The sequence below is a fragment of the Vipera ursinii genome, assembly GCF_947247035.1.
Source record: "Vipera ursinii genome assembly, chromosome: 2".
Lineage (NCBI taxonomy): Eukaryota > Metazoa > Chordata > Lepidosauria > Squamata > Viperidae > Vipera > Vipera ursinii.
The window spans coordinates 90,379,693-90,401,641 of NC_139513.1; the positions used below are offsets into that span (position 1 = coordinate 90,379,693).

General features: G+C 39.3%; 2 protein-coding genes across 4 annotated transcripts in view; one reads left to right on the forward strand and one right to left on the reverse strand.

Annotated features, from left to right (window-relative positions):
- P4HA2 (prolyl 4-hydroxylase subunit alpha 2) overlaps positions 1 to 21,949 on the reverse strand; it is a 343,153-nt gene that overhangs the window by 167,704 nt on the left and 153,500 nt on the right. The window lies entirely within an intron of this gene.
- PDLIM4 (PDZ and LIM domain 4) overlaps positions 1 to 21,949 on the forward strand; it is an 82,113-nt gene that overhangs the window by 29,623 nt on the left and 30,541 nt on the right. The window contains exon 3 of the mRNA XM_083354398.1: positions 4,952 to 5,036. Coding sequence (XP_083210524.1) covers positions 4,952 to 5,036 — 85 coding nt within the window. The remainder of the gene's footprint in view (positions 1 to 4,951; positions 5,037 to 21,949) is intronic.

Genomic DNA, 21,949 nt, shown 5'->3' on the forward strand with positions numbered 1-21,949 from the left:
TTGGTTTGCCCTTAATTAAAATAAAACCATAGATTTTACATTTTGATTAGTACAGGGTCTCCAAACTTGGCAACTTTATGACTTGTGGACTTCAACTCCCAGGTTCCTCAATTGCCAAGTTTGGAGATCCCTGGATTAGTGGATAAAACGATTATCTTCCTTAATCTCCACAGCATCCTTGAACATGTTTTCTGAGGTTTTCGCGGGTGTTCGTATGTGCATCTTTGGTTATTCGGGTTTTTCCCCGCGTAGAACTAAAGGTGTAGGGGCAACGTTTCGACGGAGTCTCATCCGTCATCATCAGGCTAATTTCTTGCCAAACAACTACAGCCTTACGCAAATTCCATCACCTCACATGTACAAGATTCATTCCAATTCATAGAGATCATAAGTAAACTAAACTTACAGCCCTGCGACCTACTTGTGAGCTTCGATGTCGTATCCCTCTTCACCCAAGTGCCAATCAAAGAAGCCTTGACAGCTATCCTAAATAAATACAACCCCCCAAAACACATCCTAGATCTGACCAACCACTGCCTATCTAACACATACTTCATCTACAATGGACAAAGATACAAACAAATGGAAGGAGCACCCATGGGATCACCCCTTTCACCTGTCATCGCAAACCTCTACATGGAACACTTTGAAACCCTCGCTCTAGAAAAATCCAACCACAAACCCAAACTCTGGCTCAGATACGTAGATGACACCTTCGTAATCTGGCCACACGGCAAAGAAAAACTGGATGACTTCCTCACACACCTCAATAGCCTACACCCCAAAATACAATTCACTATGGAAACAGAAGCTAACAATCAAATTCCCTTCCTTGATGTCTTAGTCTACAAGAAATCCAACGGCTCCCTAGGACACACTATCTACCATAAAAAAACACACACAAACCGCTATCTGAACGCACTCTCACACCACCACCCAGCACAGATCAACTCCGTAGCCAAGACACTCATCTCCAGAACAAAACACCTAGCTGACGAACAACACCAAAAAACCGAACTACACACTCTCACTAATGTACTAACAGCCAATGGATTCCAAAGAAACACGATTACCAACTTAATCCGAAGAGAGACACCCACTAAAACCCAAGACAGAGAACAAGAAAATGGCAAAGCCCTCCTCCCATACTTAAAAGGGACCACAGACAGAATCAGTAAGGTCCTCCAAAAACACAACATCAAAACAGCATTCTACACAGACAGAAAAATATCCACCATCCTAAGAAACCCCAAGGACATAATTGGCTTAGAAAACCAAGGAGTATACGAAATCCCATGCACCACCTGCCCCACCACATACATCGGACAGACCAACAGAAGAATAAGTGCACGCATTGAAGAGCACAAAAACTCACTCAGAAAAGGAGAACAAACTTCATCCCTGGTCCAACACTTTGAAGCCATGGGACATGAAATTGATTTTAAAAAAACCAAAACTATCGCCAAAATTGAACATTTTAACAACAGAATAATCAGAGAAGCCATTGAGATAGAAAAACGCCCCCACAGCATAAACAAACGAGATGATACCTCTCGCCTACCAACCATTTGGAAACCCGCCTTGATTGACAGACGAGTCCAACCACCAAGAATGATAGACCCAAAGTCATGATAACACCACATGACATCACCACCACACAACCATTCAAAAAGCAAATCCGAACCCACAATGATAACGAGGCACAACCACAAAACAGAAACCTAACTACAGCTGCAACATCAGCCACTTTAAACCCCTCCAAACCACACAATAAGCAAACTGACACCCACTATAAAAACATGGCACCACCACAAACACGAAGCCGAACAAAAGCAGCACAACTCACCAGCTCAGGTCTAAGGCTGGCAGCTGAGACCAGCCCATCCACTCAAAACACACCCCCACCCAATCAGAACACACCCACCATTCAAAACACACTCCCACCCAATCAGAACACACTTACTCCCCCACCCAATCAGAGCACACCACCCACAGAACACATCCCCTCTGGCAGTTTAAAAAAAAAGAGGAACAAACAGCCACATGCTTCTCCCAGAAGAAGGAAGCTAAAGCCTGATGATGACGGATGAGACTCCGTCGAAACGTTGCCCCTACACCTTTAGTTCTACGCGGGGAAAACCCCGAATAACCAAAGATGCATATATATATATATATATATATATATATATATATATATATATATATATATATATATATATATATATATATATATATATATATATATATATAGTTCTTTTTTATTTATTATTGTTTTTTTAGTTTCTATGTAGTTTATCATTGTAATTTTTAATAAACTTACTATTAAAACATACCATTATCAAACATTTTATGATCATTTTCAAATCAGGATTTGGTTCATGAGGGCTTATTTCAGAATCTCAGGATGACCTGGCTGTAATTTCTGTAATTCTTTTTGATGACTGATTGAGAGTAAATAGCATCCAATATTTTCCTGTATTCTGTGCGTATATTGTGTCTGTGTGTCTGTGTCTTTATTTAATCTTAACTTTAAATACATTAATTCTCACTGATTGCAGTAGAACTTGCTTCAGAATGTAACACATGTTAAAATTGAGGACAACGTGCTCATCATAATTACAGAAGGCTTTGTTAGTCTGTATAATTGACTCTTTCAGAACACAATGCTTTTTTGTTTCATTTAGACAAGAAAAAAGGGCCTTGGGTAAACACTTCCTAGACTAAAATTCTTACAAGATTTAAATAGTTCATGTGTCATTAATGCCAACAGTTCACTTAAACTAAACTTCAGTGTTTAATAGATCAAGAATTAAATATAAATAAAAGATTCTTAGCTCCTTTTGGAACAAGAAGCTTTACATTTTCTAAAGTGACATGTGCAAAATGAAAGAAATACTAAAAGTGAGTTATGTTATAAAATCTTATTTATGTTATTTTGATGAGATAACAGTTGATTGCTTTTGCTAATATATTGATGTTCACAAAGATTAATTTCTACAGGATAACAAGCTAAGGCATTAAATTGAAGGCAAAGGATGCAGATAGAATACTAATAGTTTGGTACTCTTGCTTTTTCCTTATTTCTGCCCTCACTCCCAAATATTAATTTGCTCTCCTTCTTGTCAGCTTTATCTGGGGTCCAGTAGTTAAAGCAAACCAGATTTCTTAACCACAGTTTGTAAATACATTTGAAATTCTTACCATGAGTGTAATGGCTAAGTTAAACAGGAAAAGGTACAATATTTTAACTGTAGTTAAAACTGTTAAGCTAGACAGTTTTTAAATGAATAGAGCATCTTTTTTTTCCTTTCTCCAAAATGAAAGGTTAAAGGTTGTAGAATGATGTTATTACAGTTTTTCTTTCTAACTTAAGCAAATGAAATGAATTGCAAATTATAATATGTTTTGATTTTGGAGGAGGTTGTAGAAAAGATGGTTGCGCAGCAGCTTCAAAAAATGCTGGAGGAGGTGGATTATCTGGACCCCTTTCAGCTGGAATTCAGGCTATGGTCCTGAAATGGCATTGATCACAAACAACATGCGGCAGGAGCAGGATGGAAGTGATGCAACCCTCTTTGCTCTTCTTGACTTCTTGGCAAATTTTGGTAACATCAATAATGGTATCCTCCTGGATTGGCTTTAGGGATTGGGAGTGGGTAGCACTGTGTTGTGCTGGTTCTCTTCCTTCCTCCAGGGCAGTCAGTGTTGATGGTAGGGAGAGGTACAGCCTGCAGTCACTTCTTTGCAGAGTTCTGCAGGGCTTGGCTCCTGTTTAACGTCTCCAGGAAGGCACTATGTGAGATCATTCAGAGGCATGCTGATGGTATACACCTCCACTTCTGAACTGCCCGTTTGATACAGTGGAAATTCAGTTTAGAGTCTGGAGGCTATGGAGGTTTGGATGAGGAACAACAGGTTTCAATTCAACCCTAGGAAGACTAAGTGGTCTCGGGTATTAGGGCATTCTGGTTCTGGAGGCTTTTCCTCTTTAATTTTCAAGGTGATTGTATTACTTCAAACAGACTTAGTGTGCGGTCTGGGGCACCTCCTGGACTTAAGGAACAGGTGGCTGCTGTACCCAGCCTTTGTTTTGAGTTGTTTGACACATTTGCCCATTCCTGGATCAGGAGAGTCTGCTCACAGTCACTCATGCATCAGTAACCCCCCAAATGGATTACTGCCGTGCACCTTTTCTGGGTCAGCCATTGAAGAAAGGTGTGTGTGGTACAGAATGTAGCAACATGGACAGTAATGTGTATTCCTTCATCAGCACGTGCTACAAACCCTGCTCTGCGAGTTGCTAGTATGCTTCTGGGTTCAATTAAAGGTGGTGACAATTTCCAGTAAAGCTCTTCATGAAGCCAGATTATTTGAGGAGCCATCTCTCCTTCTCCATCCCAATAGGTCTGGCACATGAGGCATGCTCTGAGTCAGATCCATTAGGGAGTGCAATCTGGCAGGGTCTTCCATCATAGAGCCTTCTCTTTGGAACATCATCTCTCCCACTCCCAGCCCAAGAACTTGGTTGCTTCTGACCCTGCTGGCCTTTTGTAAGACCTTAAAGAAGCGTTTGTGTCACGAAGCCTGGATCTGTGGTAGAGCCCATGTAGTGCTTATATTGATTTGCTGATGATCTTTTTTAAATACCTCAGCTGGTGATTATGGGTGTCTTGTTTTCATATTATTAGGGTTTTCATGGTGCTTTTAACTGTTGTTAGCTGCCAGGTGACATGAATTTGAAATGGACAGCAATTTAGATTGATTGATTGATTGATTGATTGAATGGAAGTTTACTTATCAATGTGAAAAGAATATAATAGAAAGGGGGAAAAATAGGTAAATGTTGTTTTTGATTCCTCCAGGTGTATAGCTCCTTGGAAATGTATAAAAATTATATTCAAGTTTACTAACAACCTATATTGTACATATAATTCTTAATTTTCCATTGCAGGGCTGAAGGCAAGGTTTGGTCACACAATACTTTGGAAGATGGAAAAGCACAAGCTTATCGTGTCAGTGTAGAACCTGAACCACAGGTATGTGATCTTTGCACAATTTAAATCATTTTTAAAAATTTCATAAAAATAGGAAATAAATCTCCTTCCTCTATATAAAACATTATATTGTTGAACATTGAAACATCAGAAAAATATGTTGCTTTCTGGATCTATTGTATATTTAAGTATGCAAAATCCTTTACTGTATATATCTGTGTTCACTGGCATTCCATGAAATAGGATTTGTATAAAAATAATTATCTATTTGAAATCACCAGTAGAGGTTCATAGCAAAAACAAGTTGGTAAGCTTTATTTCTTTTGCGGGCTTATTGGGAGAACACATAGCAAGAGGAGTATTAGAATTAGAGTCTTCTTTTAGTATCCTTTAGATATACTTCTAGAGTATTTTTAGATTCAACTGCAACGTCTAAATGTCTGTTTGGATAGTGTGGCATGTTGATGTTTATAAAAAATTGATCTTTATATTTCACGCTGCCCATATATGGGCTTGATAGATAATCACACTTTTACTAACCTTTCATAGCAGCGGTGCCATACAGTGGCAACAATTTATAAAGTCTACTTGATGTGGTGAAGTATATTTCCCAGTGTTGGGATTCAAATATGTGAGCAACCAGTTCTCTGTGTGGATGCTGCTTCCAGAAGTCCATTCTGGGCCAGGGCAACAAAAAATTAGCTACCGGTTCTGCCGAAGTAGTGCCAACTGGCTGAATCCCACCACTGATATTTCCCATTCAAAATCAGTTGTATCCAGGGCTTTTTTTCTCATAGAACGCTCAGAACGGCATTCCGGCACCTTTTTTTGCAAAAAAAAAAGCTCCCTCTATTGGCTTTCGAAAGCCTATTGCAGGGATAGGCAATCTTGGCTCTTTTTTATGACTCGTGGACTTCAACTCCCAAAAATCCTGAGCCAGCCATGCTGAGGGGAAAGAGAGAGGTTTCCAAGCTGAGCCATGCTGGCTCAGGAATTCTGGGAGTTGAAGTCCACGAGTCATAAAAGAGCCAAGGTTGCCTACCCTGTACTAGAGGAGGACATTAAAATTATTTACAAGGTTACTTCTTTAGGAACTAAACTTTTAGAATCTAAAACAGCTAATTCCTCCTGTAACAGAGGAAGTCAGAAGTCAGTGCCTTTTCTTTTTCCCTTCTCCCCCTCACTTTTCCCTTTTTCTCTCACCCTTCGCTCGCAAAAGCCCCCCCACTCACTCACACTTTGCTCATTAAAGCCTCCAGTCGCTCTCAGTCACTCCTCCTTCTCTTTCAAAAGCCTCTTGCTCGCTTGCTGGCTTACTTACTGCCCCGCCGCTTCCAAATGCCATTTGCTCATTCACTCACTCACTTACTGCCCCGCCGCTTCCAAATGCCATTTGCTCATTCACTCACTCACTTACTGCCCCATCGCTTCCAAACGCCACTTCCTCGCTCACTCACTTACTGCATTTGGAAGCGACAGGGCAGTAAGTGAACGAGTGCCAGTGGTGGAGGCCATCAGCTGTTTGGTGCCAGAGACCACTGCCACAAGGAACACAGCTCTGGGTCGGGGTTTGGAGCAGCTCCAGGTGGGAGCTCAGCACGGGCTGCGGCGTGGCAACTGTGGGGAGGGAAATCCCCACAGCGGCTGTGGGGAGGGGAATCCCCATGGCATGTGGCTCTGAGCCGCAGGGGCGGGGGTGCAAAGGACCGGCAGTGACGCCATAGCAAGACACCGGCATCGCTCCCAGTGACAGCACCTCTGAGTTCTGGCACTTTTTTTTTTTTAGAAAAAAAGCACTGGTTGTATCCGACTTTGTAAGAAAATTATCGAGGGAATATTTTTCCGAGTTAACATAATGTAAAAAAAAAAGCCAACACAAGATAGATGCAGCAGCCAAATCAGTAAATGAGCAAGTAAAGGATGTTTCTTCATTACTACCCTACTCTTTGTGCTCTGGGAGAGAAAGGAGATTTGTCACTAATGTCTTTAGCTAGCAGGAGAGATTTTCTACCAGTTTAAATTCCAGCTGTCAACTTCCTGGAAAGGATTATATATACTTCTGATTTAGCCTGCATGTTAGTTCATGGTTGCCCATGGACTAACTAAAATAAAATGTTGAAATTCTGGAACATCTGGGAAGTGGTGATACGATTTAGACGGTTAACGTAATTGCTTCTATGTCTATGGAGAATCACAGTCATCCAGGTAATGGTTATGCCAAAAGTGCTTTTTTGAAAGGTAACTGGACTTTGGTTGTTTTTCCTTGAAAATGTTTCGCTTCTCATCCAAGAAGTTTCATAACTGAAGAAGCTTCTTGGATGAGAAGCAAAACATTTTCAAGGAAAACCACCAAAGTCCAATTGGCTTTTGAAAAAGCATGTCTGGGATAATAGCCTCTTATGCTTTTCTCACAGATCTTGATTTCTTGAGCTGCTTAGAGCAATAAAGCACTGAAGTATGTAACTAGAAGTGTAATGGAAGAAAATTTGGAATGCATACAGTCAAACGTGCTCTACATTTTAGATATATATAATAGTAGATGACAATGAAGAAGCTGTTCCCTGCTACTATTGCATTCACACAATACTCAAGCAGTTGTAAAGGTGCTATTGTGTGCTAGGCTTCAAAATAATAGAATAGACTTTCTCAAAAGATTGCAAAAGTTGCTGATAAAAATAATTGCTTGCTTTAAAAAGCCCCATTTGCAGTGACTGACAGTTTAGTAACTGTAGTTTATTTTGGTTGTATGGATTAGTTTCATTTTGTTTAATCTGAAAAGTTAGGCAAATTGGGATAGGGATGGACCAAGATTGGCTGAACCTTTTCTGTCTGAAAAAAGTTACTAGGGTAATCAGGCAATAGGTTAGTGATGATTGCATTCCATCTCCTTTAAACGGAAGATTGCAAGGGCATTACCGAAAAAACCCATGACAGTCAACTATCAGCTAAGTTGTAGTAATATTTAATAAGTGCATACTTAATTCAACCCATTATTTTATTTGAAGCAGATTGTTCAGCAGATTCTGTTTCTTTTTGGGGACTGAAGTAGCCTTGGCCGCCTTAGTGGATGATCTGTACTATAAGCTGAATGGGATTTAAATTTTTGTTAATTCTGTTGGATTCCTCAACAGTATTTGCTACTACCGACTGAAGTGGTTGAAGGCATTGTGCATTTTTAAACTGAGCAAGAGAAGATTCTTGGGAGACATGTTAGCTGTCTCCAAATACCTGAAGGACTGCCAAGAAGAAAATAGGGCAGAATTGTTCAGAGTTGTTTCAGAAGACAGGATAAGAATCAATGGATTTATATTTCAAAGAAATAGATTTCAGTTGAACATTAGGAGGAATTTTCCAAGCGTAAAGGCTGTTCAATAGTGGAAAAGTTGACTCATGCAATATTGGATTCTCTTTTGCTACATGTGTTTAAACAGAGGGTCAGGGCACATTGGTGAAGGATGCTACAGAATGCATTAATGAATTTGTGTGCTAAGTAAGAGGATGGAATAGATGATTTCCAAGAACTAACTTTTACCTTCTGTGCTATAGGCACACGATCTTTCTCTTTCTCCCTGTCAGATGTGGAATACCTGAACCGTTGTCCAGTTTGGCTCACCCACTTATCAGCTGGTTGTGGGACAAGAAATTAAGGCTTAATCGAGGATGGAGTAGACAAGTTAATAGAAGAACATTACAATAATTTATTAATTAATTCTTTAGGCTCACATAGCTGCTTCAGAAACAGTTCAGGCTATCTCCATCTTGCACTTTAAGCATCCCTTTCAAAGATTTGCAAAAACCTGATACTGCACTTATTACAACAGCCACTTTGGTGCAGGGGTTAAGGGATCATCCTAGAACTAGGAGTTTTAGTTCCATCTTGGGCATGAAGCCCGTGGGGTGAACCTACGCCAATCACCTTCTCTCAGTTCTAGGAAAGAGGCAGTGGCGAACCACTTCTGAAAAACCTTGCCAAGAAAATTACAGGGACTTGTCTAGGCATACTCTGAGAATCAGACGCAATTGAACAGAAGAAGAAAAAAATATTTATTACAGAAAGCTAGTTCCTTTCAGCACTCTCAGAAGCTTTACCAAAATTAGGGCTCCCGTTCATTATAATGAGAACAAGATAGTGAAAGACTATTTCTTCTATAGGAATCTGCCCATTATTGCCATATTTTCCATTAGCAGATGAATTCAAGTTAACAGGCAAATTGTTGTCGCTTTAATCATTCAGGCCTGTCCAACTCCTGGAGACTCTACAGCCAAACACTCCCCATTCTACCCTTTTCAAGCACAGCTTCTTTCAGTTGTTGGATGTTCATACTTGTATCAGTTTTGATGTTATTAAGCCAACATGTTCTTTTTGCCCCTTTTTCTTGTTCCTCTAACCATTCTTAGTGTCATGTCACTGACTTCTCCAATGAATTTGCATGCATGACATGGCCAAAGAAACTCAGACATAGTCTTATGAATGTGATGTCTGGTTTTATATGATTCAACAACTCTCTCTGTTAGTTACTCTGGCTGTAACAGGCATATAATTTAGCGCTATTCTGAATGACTTTCATACAATATTTCTCAAGGATACTATTTTCTCGAGAATCCTGTTTGTTGGAAGGGCAAGGTAAAAATATTAATACATAAACTAAAGTAGGTAGATGAATTAACATTATTTCAATTTTTATCTGAAATAGCATCCTCTGTGGGGCAAATATAGTATGCATCTCCTTAATCTGGGTTTATTGGAGAAGCATGGTGATGCTGTCTGTATTTTCCCCATTTCTTGGCTGTGTTTGCCTAATTAATCAGCTGCAGAAAATTTGTTCTAAAAACTCTTTCGAAAAGATGTTATGTGTTCCAAAACTGTCCATATGGGGGACAGTTTATTGGGAACAAATGCATGAATTCTTACTGCCAAATATATTTCTGAGGGAGAATGCACATTAGTTTTGATTCTTGCAATAAACTAACAGTATAAAATACATTCACTGTTTATTTTTAAAATGGAAATTAGTTATGTGACTGGATAGAGGGCCAAAGTAATGCCTGTGTACATCACAAAACCTATTCTTACCATAGTTAGCAATAGCCTCTACAATATCCAGTATAGTTTCTAACCAATAGAAGCATTCCTCAGATTGCAAGAGCAGATGAACGAATCTTGACTAATTTGGAAGAAGCTAAACAGATCTACTTGGTACTTGGATGGTAAAACACAGACTTAGAATTGGAAAATAGAAAAAAAATCCTAAAAGGAGATAGTGGCAAACTTCTTTTACATGTTTACAACAAAGCAGGAATCAGGTTCAACTCAAAGGAGACTTTATTTCACAAATCACTGGTATATTTGCAGTCATCAACTAAATAGATTTATCCCTGCTTTTTACATGTCAAGCACATTAAAAGTTTAGGAGTTAGGACTTTCACAATTCATTATTTTACTATTTGCAAATTAGATGAAGTGGATGGAAAGTTGCTATTATTTTACTTTGCTGTAATTAACTGTACAGATGGTTATAGGCTATTGATGTGTATGTTTCTTTGCTTTTGAGCAGGCATTAAATTAAAATCACTATAGTACCTAAAATATTTCTGTGGAGTTTTTAAAATTTACTAGGTAGAGGCAATATTTCTTTTCATCTATTAGTTTTGGATGTAGTATAAACAGACACAGTATATATCTTTTATGTTAATTGTTGTCCTGCAGAACATGGTAGTCCAGAAAAGGATTGTGAAACATGTTGTGACTAGTATAATTTAATATCTATATACTACTAAAACTTTCCTGTCTGTTTGTAACCTTCAAATAGCCAAAGCAGGGTATCATGGGGCAATAGTTTTTGAACTGAGATACGTCAAAAGCTATAACTTAAAGAACACATACAAAACTTAGGGTCTATTACACACCCATGGAACTAAAATTTCAAGAATCTTCAGACCAGTTGTATTTGCAAAGTTTTGTGCCCTGTGATCATGTGATTGTGATATCTGATTCTCCCTGGCAGCTTCCACAAGCAAAATCAATGGGGCAGCCAGCAGGAAATCGGAAATCACTTCCATTTCCATTGATTTTGCACCCACCCATGGCCATTCCGTTTATCAGGAATGAAGACAAATAAATGTACGTATCCCAGGATAATGTTGCAGGATCCAATCTGGGTTGGTCACCAGGACCATAGACTTAGTCTTCCAAGCTTTCGGACTCATGCTGGAGCCCATTCTCAGGGAACCTCTCTCTAGCAGAATGTGTTTTATCTTAAAATTCGGTTTATCTCATAAGTAAGCAAATATTGCCAAAGAAGATGTCTAAGCTTTATTCAAGTTTAGGAAATTCAGACTGTTTAGAAAAGAATTAGCAACTACAGTTGATGGATTAAAGATAGCTCTCTCAGGTGTTACTGACTCACCCCTTGGTGTCTAGAAATTATAGATTCCCTGATTGGGGTGAACCACCAGGAAGCCTAGTATTGTAGAGAAGTGAACTAAGGAATTGTCAAGAAGACAACACCCCCCACTAACATGGAAGGGCAAGGCACTGTATACAGAGAGCAAACCCCACTCCCTTCTAGCACTAAAGATAACAACCTGGTCCGGTAACAAAATGTCTGCAGAAAAACAACCAAACTCAGGGCACCAAGGACTCCACACTCATCACACTCTAGAGCAGACATGTCAAACTTGCAACATCACGTGACGTCACACAACGTATCGGCACTGTTTTGCCATTGTTGGCAATGGGGTGGGCGTAGCTTCCTCATGACACATCCAGTTTGACACCCCTGCCCTAGAGTATATAATAATCTTCATGCCACCGAAAAAAGGAGATCATTAATATAATTTCTCCTGTGTTTTCTCTCTTATAAAATTTTAATCAAAACACAACCATATGGTGCTTATAAAAGAATTGGATGTTTGCTTTCTTTTTACATTCCTTTTACTGAGGATTCCTTTTATGATTTCTCGTCATTTATCTTGGCCCAAATCTCCATTGATTTATTCATTCATTCACTCATTCAGCATATCCTAAAATCTAGACCATCAAATTTAACCTCTGCTTAGTACAGGAATTTGGAGTGTCCCAACTAACCCCATTGAACAACTCCAGAGAAATCTGCCATTTGTCTGAGTGATTGGCTTAGTGATTGGCTTCACTGCTGAACTGCTTGAATTAGCTGCCCTGTACTCATTTATTCTTATTGCCACTACCCTGATGAAATTAATCCTGTATTATTCATTCTAACTACCAAACAGTGACAATATAACATTGGAAGGAGTCCCTGTGGATTTTATTCTGCTATCATTGCAGACTACAGGAGGCAGTGCTCATCTCCACTTCAAGGCCATTGAGCCAGTGCTATCAGAAGACATTTCCGTGGTCATGTGTCCAGCATGACATCATGGAGAATTGTTATCTTCCCACTGAAGTGGTACCTATTTATCCAGTTGCATTTGCATGCTTTCAAATTGCTAGGTTGGCAGGAGCTGGGTTGAGGACAGGAGCTCACACTGTTCTGTGGTGCTCAGGTCTTAAATCTGGACTGCCAGCTTTCCAGCCAACAAGCACAGTGTCCTAACTGCTGAACCACCACACCACCACTTATAATATTATGCCTATGAAAAACAGTTTGGAGTCATGGTTAAGACACCAGGCTAATTACCATGAGTTCTAGTTCTGCCTTAGGCACAAAGTCAGCTGGATAACCTTGGTCCAGGCACTTTTCTCAGTCCAGGAAGAAGGCAATGTCAAACCACTTCTGAAATCTTGACAAGAAAACTTCAGGGTCTAGTCTAGACAATCAGCAGTAATTAAGACAGATTTGGAGGTAGCTAAAAAAAAAAAGCTTACCATATTTCAGTTGCAAAAATCCAAGCAGCCACAAGTGGGCAAGATATACTGGAAATTCTAACTCTTTGCTGCCCACTAATGGCCATCTTGATGTGGCCAGTATTTTATTCTGATAGCCTGGTAGTTTGAGTGATAGATAAAGACTACATCCTTTCTGCAGCTTTCATTTGGTCTCAGTCTGGTCTCATTCTCACTGGCTCTGGACAGCTAGTTATGAAGAAACTAATTTGAAGCCAGTGATTTTAAAAAGTAACAATGGTTTTTGCTTGCTGGACACTTTTATTCTTTAGAAAATTTATGGGACAATGAGAGCATGAGGGAGAGACTAAGAAAGCTAGAAACAGGAAATAGCAGACCTGGATAGCGAAGAGAAAAACTATGACAGGTTTAGTTTGAGATAACTGGAACAATAGCTCCCAAGAAAACTAAGGAAGAGTCAGCAAGTTTTAATAATCTGTTCTATTATGAATTTTGTGTGTATTTGGAAAACATAAGAATGGCAGGCTTTTTTTTTACTTCCCCTCTCCAAAAAAACAAACAACAACAACAAAAAAACCTCTAGTACTGCCTCTAAGCTTTTTCAAAAAAGGTTTAGAAAATATAAGTCTAAACTGATTTAATAAAAAGCTGCACTAAACTAATTGAATTTCAGTTGTTAAGCTTAATTTTCCATGGAAAAGATAAAAAGTAAACAAAATTCATAGTGTAAATAAGGAATCTTTATTGGAAGACAAAGATATCAAACAAGGCAACATTTGGTGCATCAAACCCTCAGTTGAATTTAACAATGCATTAAAATGTGAAAAGAATTATTATGCTCTTGAGAAATGAAAAAAGATGAGAAAACACCCTGGCACAATTTTAGATACAGGAACTATAAGCTTGTCTATGGATGATTTAGTGGTGGAAAGATGCAAAAGCTTTGCAGCTACTGTACTGTTATTGAAATAAATCATGAATGGAATGAATTTGTACAATTTGTACAAATTATAGTTTTCCTTCCCTCCCTCCCTTCCGTTCAAATCACAATAGTATTTTAGAGACAACTAATTCCAGGAGTTCAAATTGCTATGGGGAAAATGTCATTTAAAATCCTCCTAGATGTTACTGTTGTTGCTCCATCCAGTAATGATAAATCACATTAAATATGGTGCATGATAGGTAACTCACTAATGTTACCTGGATTACATGGAACTAGAAAATCTGAAACTAATATCATTTCTTATATTAGTACCTCTATTTTACTATTTTATTATCTTTGTGGATTGTATCAATCCAACTGAAATCTGACAGAAATTGATAATTTCACTACTCAAAATAAACAATTACCTTTCCTTCCCTTTCCCCCCCCTGACAGATATCTATAGATAGGTAGTTTTCATTTAGTTTTAGAAAGAGATACCGAGGTGCTTAAATGGCCAATGTTATATTCCTAATTTGCTAGTAAATTGTTACCTGACATATTCCTATTCTTAGTTTCATTTGTGCTTCACCTATATGGTCAAAGCTTATGAGAAAAACAATCATGGTTCTGTTAACAATCTCACTCTCTCATTTCCACACCGTTACTTCCTGTAAATAAATCACTTTGTCATTTTTAGCATGCTAGTAAAAATCTGCTTGTAACTAAGCAACAATAGTTTGGTAAATAAATCTGAAAACAACATAATTTGTGGTTCCTCTTCAGGAAATATTCAGGTCCAAAGAGTAATACCATCAATTATATTTTATATGGCACTGAATCATTGGGAAAATCTTAGTATGTGTGAATGCTTGTCTGTTAATACAGGTGAAAAAGCTGTTTTTATACAGTACAAGATTGAACAGGCATCTGACTGCTATTATGAAGAGTAATAATAATTCTCCTCTATAGGGATAGCGAATGACATGTAAAATAGCATTTTAGGTTGTGTTAAAAATAATGTAAATAAATAAAGCAGCCAGGAACATCCAACCACTTAAATATAAAAATACAATGAAGCATATATCTAATAGAAGCACAAAAGATTAAGTACAGGTAGTCCTCAACTTACAACAGTTCATTTAATGACCTTCAAAGTGACTGATGACCATTTCCCACTTATGACATTTGCGGTATCCCAGGATCATGTGATCTCCTTTTGCAACCTTCTGATAAGCAAAGTCAATGGGGAAGCCAGATTCACTTAACAACCGGGTTACTAACTTATCAACTGCAATTATTCACTTAACAACTGTGGCAAGAAAGGTGGTAAAATGAGGCAAAATGCACTTAACAAATTTCTCAGCAACATAAATTTTGGGCTCAGTTGTGGTTGTAAGGACTACCTGTATAAATAGTGTTTATTTTTGATACTGGCAAAATACAAAATAGAAACAAAATATTTAAATTTTGTTTAATTTAAATTTAAATTGCACAGATTCGTCTTATATACCAATTGCGCCCCTTTTTGGACCGAGATGCCCTACGTACAGTCACCCACGCACTCGTTACCTCCCGTATTGATTACTGTAATGCTCTCTACATGGGGCTGCCCTTGAAGACCACCCGGAGGCTTCAGCTGGTGCAGAATGCAGCTGCACGGGTTGTGATGGGAGCTCCCCGATACTCCCATATTACACCCCTCCTGCGTGAGCTGCATTGGCTACCAGTTGCCCTCCGGGTGAGATTTAAGGTGCTGGTACTTACCTTTAAAGCCCTACATGGCTTAGGTCCGGGATACTTGCAGGACCATCTGCTGCCGGGAACAAATCCCCATCGTCCAGTACGCTCGCACAGAGAAGGCCTCCTCAGGGTACCGTCAGCTAGGCAATGTCGACTGGCAACCCCCAGGGGGAGGGCCTTCTCTGTGGGAGCGCCAGCCCTATGGAATCAGCTCCCCCCTGAGCTTAGGATGGCCCAAAACCTCCAATCCTTTCGCCGCGGCCTCAAAACACTCCTGTTCCACCAGGCCGACCTAGACTGACAGGCATTTTAATTAATTTATATTTAGCATTTTTAATTTATCTCTTAAATTCTCTAATTTAATTTATTGCACAGATGTTCTCAATTTTATTTCTATCTTGATCTCTGTACTTATTATATGTTTTGCTGTTAGCCGCCCTGAGTCCTTCGGGAGATAGGGCGGGATATAAATCCCATCAATAAATAAATAAATAAATAAATTCACACAATCTTCAACAATTTTAAGATATAAACTATTCTGGTGACAAAGAAAAGAAAAATTATAGCACTTTTAAAACTTCATTTTCTCAGTTACAAGATACTGAAAGATGCGCTACAAGTTCCATTTCATTTTAGTAATGGTTAGAGTTTATTTGCATTACCCGTGTTTCCCCGAAAATAAGACCTGGTCTTTTTTTTTGCCTCCAAAAGAGGCACCAGGTCTTATTTTTGGGGGGTGTCTTACTCACCTCTGGCACCGACAGCCCCGCCCACCTGGTCCATTTCTTCTGCCGCCGAACGAAATTCCTCTGCAGCTGAGAATGGAGCTCCGGCCTGCATTTTGCCCTCAGAGTCCTTTCCGGAAGGCCTTTGCAACCGAGAACCAAGCTATGCATTGAATCTATCGCTCGGTTCTCGGTTGCAGAAGCCTTTCCGGAAAGGCCTCTGACTGTGAATTGCAGGCCAGGGGATGCCGCAGAAGAAGTCGGCCGGTGAGGAGAGGCCTGGCTGCAACAGTAAGTGGGTGCAGGGCATGTGGGGCAGCTCCACCCCCCCGCCCCCACCCTAGCTTGATTTTTAGACATGTGCCTCACTCCCAAACAAGGGCTTAGTCTGGGGGTAGGGTTTATATTACACCACCCCCAAAATCAAGTTAGGGCTTATTTTCGGTTAGTAAGTTTGGGTTTATGCAGAAGAGGGCAGATTGGTCACAGAATACCAGGGTTGAACATGTATTTTATAGAATTTAACAAAAACAAAAACTGCATCAAATAGACTTGAAATAGAAAACAAAATATAAGAATCAAATATGGATCTAACTGGGTGACTCCTCAATTTTAGAAGGAAACATGGCTGTTTGCTAAAACTTTCTGGCACTGTATTAAGTTGATCATCTTATAGAAGTTGTTCAGTCAACATCCCTAAAGTGATTGTTACAACATTTCCAAAGAAGGTTCCTGATAATATGTAAGCTGTTCTTCCCAGGATGAAGTAGATGAATAATAAATATATACTGAAAATACAATATTGGAAGAACTACTGTTTATGCCTTCATCATGACTTGGTATATTGCAATCCCAAAAAGGTTAGGCAGATAACATCCAGAGCAAAACTTGTACATAAAGAAGGATTTAGCAGGACTCCACAATTGGAAGCTAACAGGAAGTAGCTTGCTTGGACTTCCGGTGGCGGCGCGGCGCCGAAGACAGCCTTCCCGGGCTGCCCGCGGCTCAGCTGTTTGTTTTTTCGCCCGAAACAGCGCCGATCAGCTGTTCGGGTGAAATTGAAGCCCCCTCCTCGGGAGAAGAGGAGGGGGTGAGGCCCCAGGTAGGGGTAGAGTTCTCCGGGGCCGCCTGAGCTTGGAGCTTGGGCGGCTGAAGGATTGAACTCCCCCGAAGCCTGGGTTGCTCCCAGCTGGCCGGCGTCTCTGCTCCGAACTTCTTGGAGCAGAGCCAGGCGTCTGCGAACCATCCCTGCCTGAAGAAAGGACTATGGTTTAAAGGAGCAGGCAGAGCGGTACAAGAGGAAAAGGTGAAGAGGATTATTTTACTATACTCTCGAGCTTGTTGGACTTTTTAAACTTTAAGTGAAAGTGCGTCATAATTGAGGACTAAAAGATGGCGGCGAAACCTCCCCCTAAAACTCTTCGGAGTGGTGGATCCTCGCCGGTGCAACAATCATCACTACAGGCGTTGCACCCTCCTGAAGCGCTGACATCGAAGGATTTGCGAGATGCTTTGGATAAACATGCCCAGGTACTTTTGGAATCAATTAATCAATCAATTGCTGATAAATTTGCACAGATGGAGGAGAAATTGGAGAAATTGGAGGAGAGAATGGAAGAGAGGATGGAACAGAAGTTCAGCGTGATGAAGGTAGACATTTTGTCCTCAGTGCATAAAGTGGCGGAATGTGTGGAAGATTTAGATGAAAAAATGGATGATCTGGCTCAAAGGAATGCTATATTAGAAGTAAAAGCATGGGAGAATGAAAATGCAAGAGACAAAATGGAAAGGGAGTTAAGCCTTGCCCAATATTACCAGATGCAGTTTGCTGTCAGAATCAGAGGTTTAAAAGAGAATATTAAAGAAGATTTAAAGCAGCTGATCTCTGAGGCTCTCGAAGTGGTATTGAACCAGCCAGCATCTGAAATAAGAGCAGCTATGGATAAAGTGTTTCGGGTGAATTCATGGATTGCCAGACAGAGAAAGCTGCCTAGAGATGTGGTGGTTTATTTTGCAAAAAGAGAAATTAGAGATCAAGTTATACAAGCTGCCTATGATGCTAAAGTTGTGATTGCTGAACAAGAAGTCTTGGTTTTAAAAGAAATCCCTCCAAGGATTTTAAGGGGAAGGAAGGACTATACATTTCTCGTGCATGAGCTTAAGCAAAGAGATATAAGGTTCAGATGGGAGATTCCAGATGGGCTGATGGTGATGCATGAAGGTAAAAGGTATCGGCTGATTACTGTGAAGCAAGCGCGTGATTTCTACAATAATGTCTTAAAAGCAACCCCATTAACACTTCTGGAAGCTGTAAAGGGATCTGGAGAAGGAGAACATCAAGAGGATGAAACAGAGGAAAATGGTGCCGGAGGAGATCAAGCTACAATTTCTTTGGATGATCCTAGAGAGCAAAGAGTAATGCGTGCTGCTTTAAAACGAGCAAAGAAAATAAAAGAACAAGATCAGCAAAAGTCTTCAGATTCTTCACAACGTACTCATAGCCAAGCACTGGGAGGAGCACGGCCTAAAGAAGTTAGTCCTATCAAAGCTGTGGTCCAAGAGCTTTTGGAGGATATGCATGGCAACTAAATTTTTAACCTGGAATGTTAATGGACTAAATTCACCGCAGAAGAGGAAGAAAGTTTTTCAATATTTAAAACAATTTAAGATAGATGTTATATGTCTGCAAGAAACGCATATTAGAGTTTTGGATCAAAAGCACTTACTGAACTCGAGGCTGGGTACGCAATTTGTTGCTTCTGCAGAGAATAAGAAAAATGGAGTGGTTGTTTATGTTAAAAGTGCCTTAACAGCAGACTTAATTGAAGCAGATAAGCATGGAAGATATGTTATGATTGAGCTGTTGTTAGAAGGTAAAAAGACGCTTTTAGTTGGATTATATGCACCTAACCAACAACAAGCTGACTTTTTTAGCTTACTTCATACAAAGCTTACCCAGTTGGATTATAAATCTTTTATTTTTATGGGGGACTGGAATGGTGTTTTGGATGTACAGTTGGATAAGGCTGGAGCTTTTAAGCGCATTCCAAGTCATGCTAGATTGCCTAAATCTTTTTTTGAAATGAAGGACGACCTGGAATTGCGAGATATTTGGCGTGAGAGACACTTGCAGGAGAAGGATTATACTTTTTATTCTGACAGACACCAATCTTTTTCGAGGATTGATTTTATTTTGTTGACTAATGATTTTTTTTGAGAACTAAAAAGGTGAAGATTTGTGCAAGAACTATCTCTGACCACAGTCCAGTTTGGCTGGAGATTGATAAGGAGAAAAGAGATAGGCGCTCGTGGCGCGTAAATGAGAATTTGTTTAGAAATCAGAGAAATGTGGAAGAATGCAAACAGCGGATGAAGGATTTTTTTGAGATTAATATGAATAAGGGTACCTCTATGGATATGGTTTGGGATGCTAGCAAGGCCTATATGAGAGGGGTGTTGATATATATGAATAATAGACATAGACGTGCAGTGGAAACTAGAAGGAAAGAACTGGAGAATGAAATAAAGGAAAAAGAAAAGGCTTTGATTTTGAACCCAGAGGATGTGAAGATCAAGGAGGCTATTAGACTGCTAAGAGGACAATTTGATAAATTAATGGCTGATCAAGTGGCGACCAATCTGCGGTTTGCTAGGCATAATACTTTTTGCAATGCTAATAAACCAGGCAGATGGTTAGCTTATAGACTGAGGAAAAAACAAAGGGCATCTAATATAGATAAGATTGAGTATAAAGGAAGGGTTGTGTTTCAACAGAATCTTATTAAGGATGCTTTTGTGGATTTTTATTCGAAATTATATACTAAAGAGGAAATTAATGCAAAAGATATTGATATATACTTGGAGAATGCTAGCATCCCGGTTCTTACGCAAGTACAAAAAGAGGGGATTAATCAACTGATTACAGAAGAAGAAATTTTTACAGCAATTAAGGAACTGAAGGTGGATAAAGCACCAGGCACGGATGGCTTGACTGCGGCCTATTATAAAAATTTACAATTAGAGATGATAAAACCGTTAAAGGAACTGTTCCAGACAATCCAGAGGGGGGGAAAGGTGCCACCATCTTGGAGAACAGCTTTTATCTCTTTGATTCCGAAGGAAGACCAGGATGCTACTCAAGTTAAAAATTACAGACCGATATCGCTTTTAAATACAGATTATAAGATATTTGCTAAGGTTTTGGCTAATAGACTGATGAGGGTTCTGCAACAGGTGATTCATGGGGATCAAACGGGGTTTATTAGTGGTAGGCAAATGAAAAATAATGTGAGACATATAGTTGATGTGTTAGAGTTTTTGGAAAGGCACAACCAGATCTCTGCAGCGCTAATCTTTTTAGATGCTGAAAAGGCCTTTGATCAATTGAATTGGCAATTTTTGTTGAAAGTTTTAGACAAAATGGATTTTGGGGAAATTTTTTTACAACCGATTAGGGCATTATATCAAAAACAAACTGCCCGAATCATAGTTAACAATAGCCTGACAGCAGCATGTAATATTGAGAAGGGCACAAGGCAAGGGTGTCCGTTATCGCCCTTGTTATTTGTGTTAACATTAGAGATATTATTGGTTAAGATTCGGAATTCGGAAAAAATTAAGGGGATACAAGTTGGAGATCAGGACTATAGATTGAGAGCATTTGCAGATGATCTGGTTGTTACAGTGACCCAGCCAGAGAACTCTGTTGTGGACCTGATGGAGATAATAACACAATATGGGAAGGTTTCTGGATTTAAAGTAAATACACAGAAAACTAAAATTTTGGCTAGAAATATGACAGTTTCACAGAAGGCTCTCTTAGAAGGATTAACTGGATTTGAGATTGTTAAAAGGGTTAAATATTTGGGGGTGATTTTGTCGCCCTCTAATACAAAGCTATATAAAAATAATTATGAAAAACTATGGGGGAAAATTCAAAAAGAATTGGAGAGTTGGGAAAAATTGCAATTGTCTTTGTTGGGACGGATTGCAGCAGTGAAAATGAATGTCCTGCCCAAATTTTTATTTTTATTTCAAATGATACCGATTCTTAAGAAAGATTCTAACTTGGAGGAATGGCAGCGTGGTATCAATAAATTTGTGTGGGCAGGGAAAAAGCCACGAGTTAAACTTAAGATTATGCAGGATACTCGTGAGAGAGGTGGCCTTAAATTGCCTAATTTTAAACTATATTATGAAGCTGCTGCATTAGTAGGAATAAGCGATTGGATTAATTTGACACAACCGAGGTTATTAAATCTTGAGGGCCATGATTTGTTGTTTGGCTGGCATGCATATTTGTTGTATGATAAGAAGGTAGATACTGTGTTTAGGATGCATATTTTAAGGCAGGCATTGCTGAGAGTTTGGAAGAAGTATAGACATAAGTTAAGCAGCAAGATACCATTGTGGGCAATTCCAAAACACGCAATAGAAAATATACATGCTGGTTTCAAACATGATGTGACTACGTACAAGGAAATTTTAAGCTTGGAAAGGAATGTTTGGTGTTTGAAATCATATAGCCTCTTGCGAGAAGAGAAGGTTGTTCAAACTTGGTTTCAATATATTCAGTTACGGGCCAGGTGGAAAGAAGACCAGAAAAATGGATTTGCAATGACTGATGAAAATTTGATAAAGCAAATTAGAAATCAGGGACAAGCACATATCAAACGGATATATCTTGCACTGATAGAGATTGATTCAGAAACAGAGCTTGTTAAGGATTGTATGATAAAAT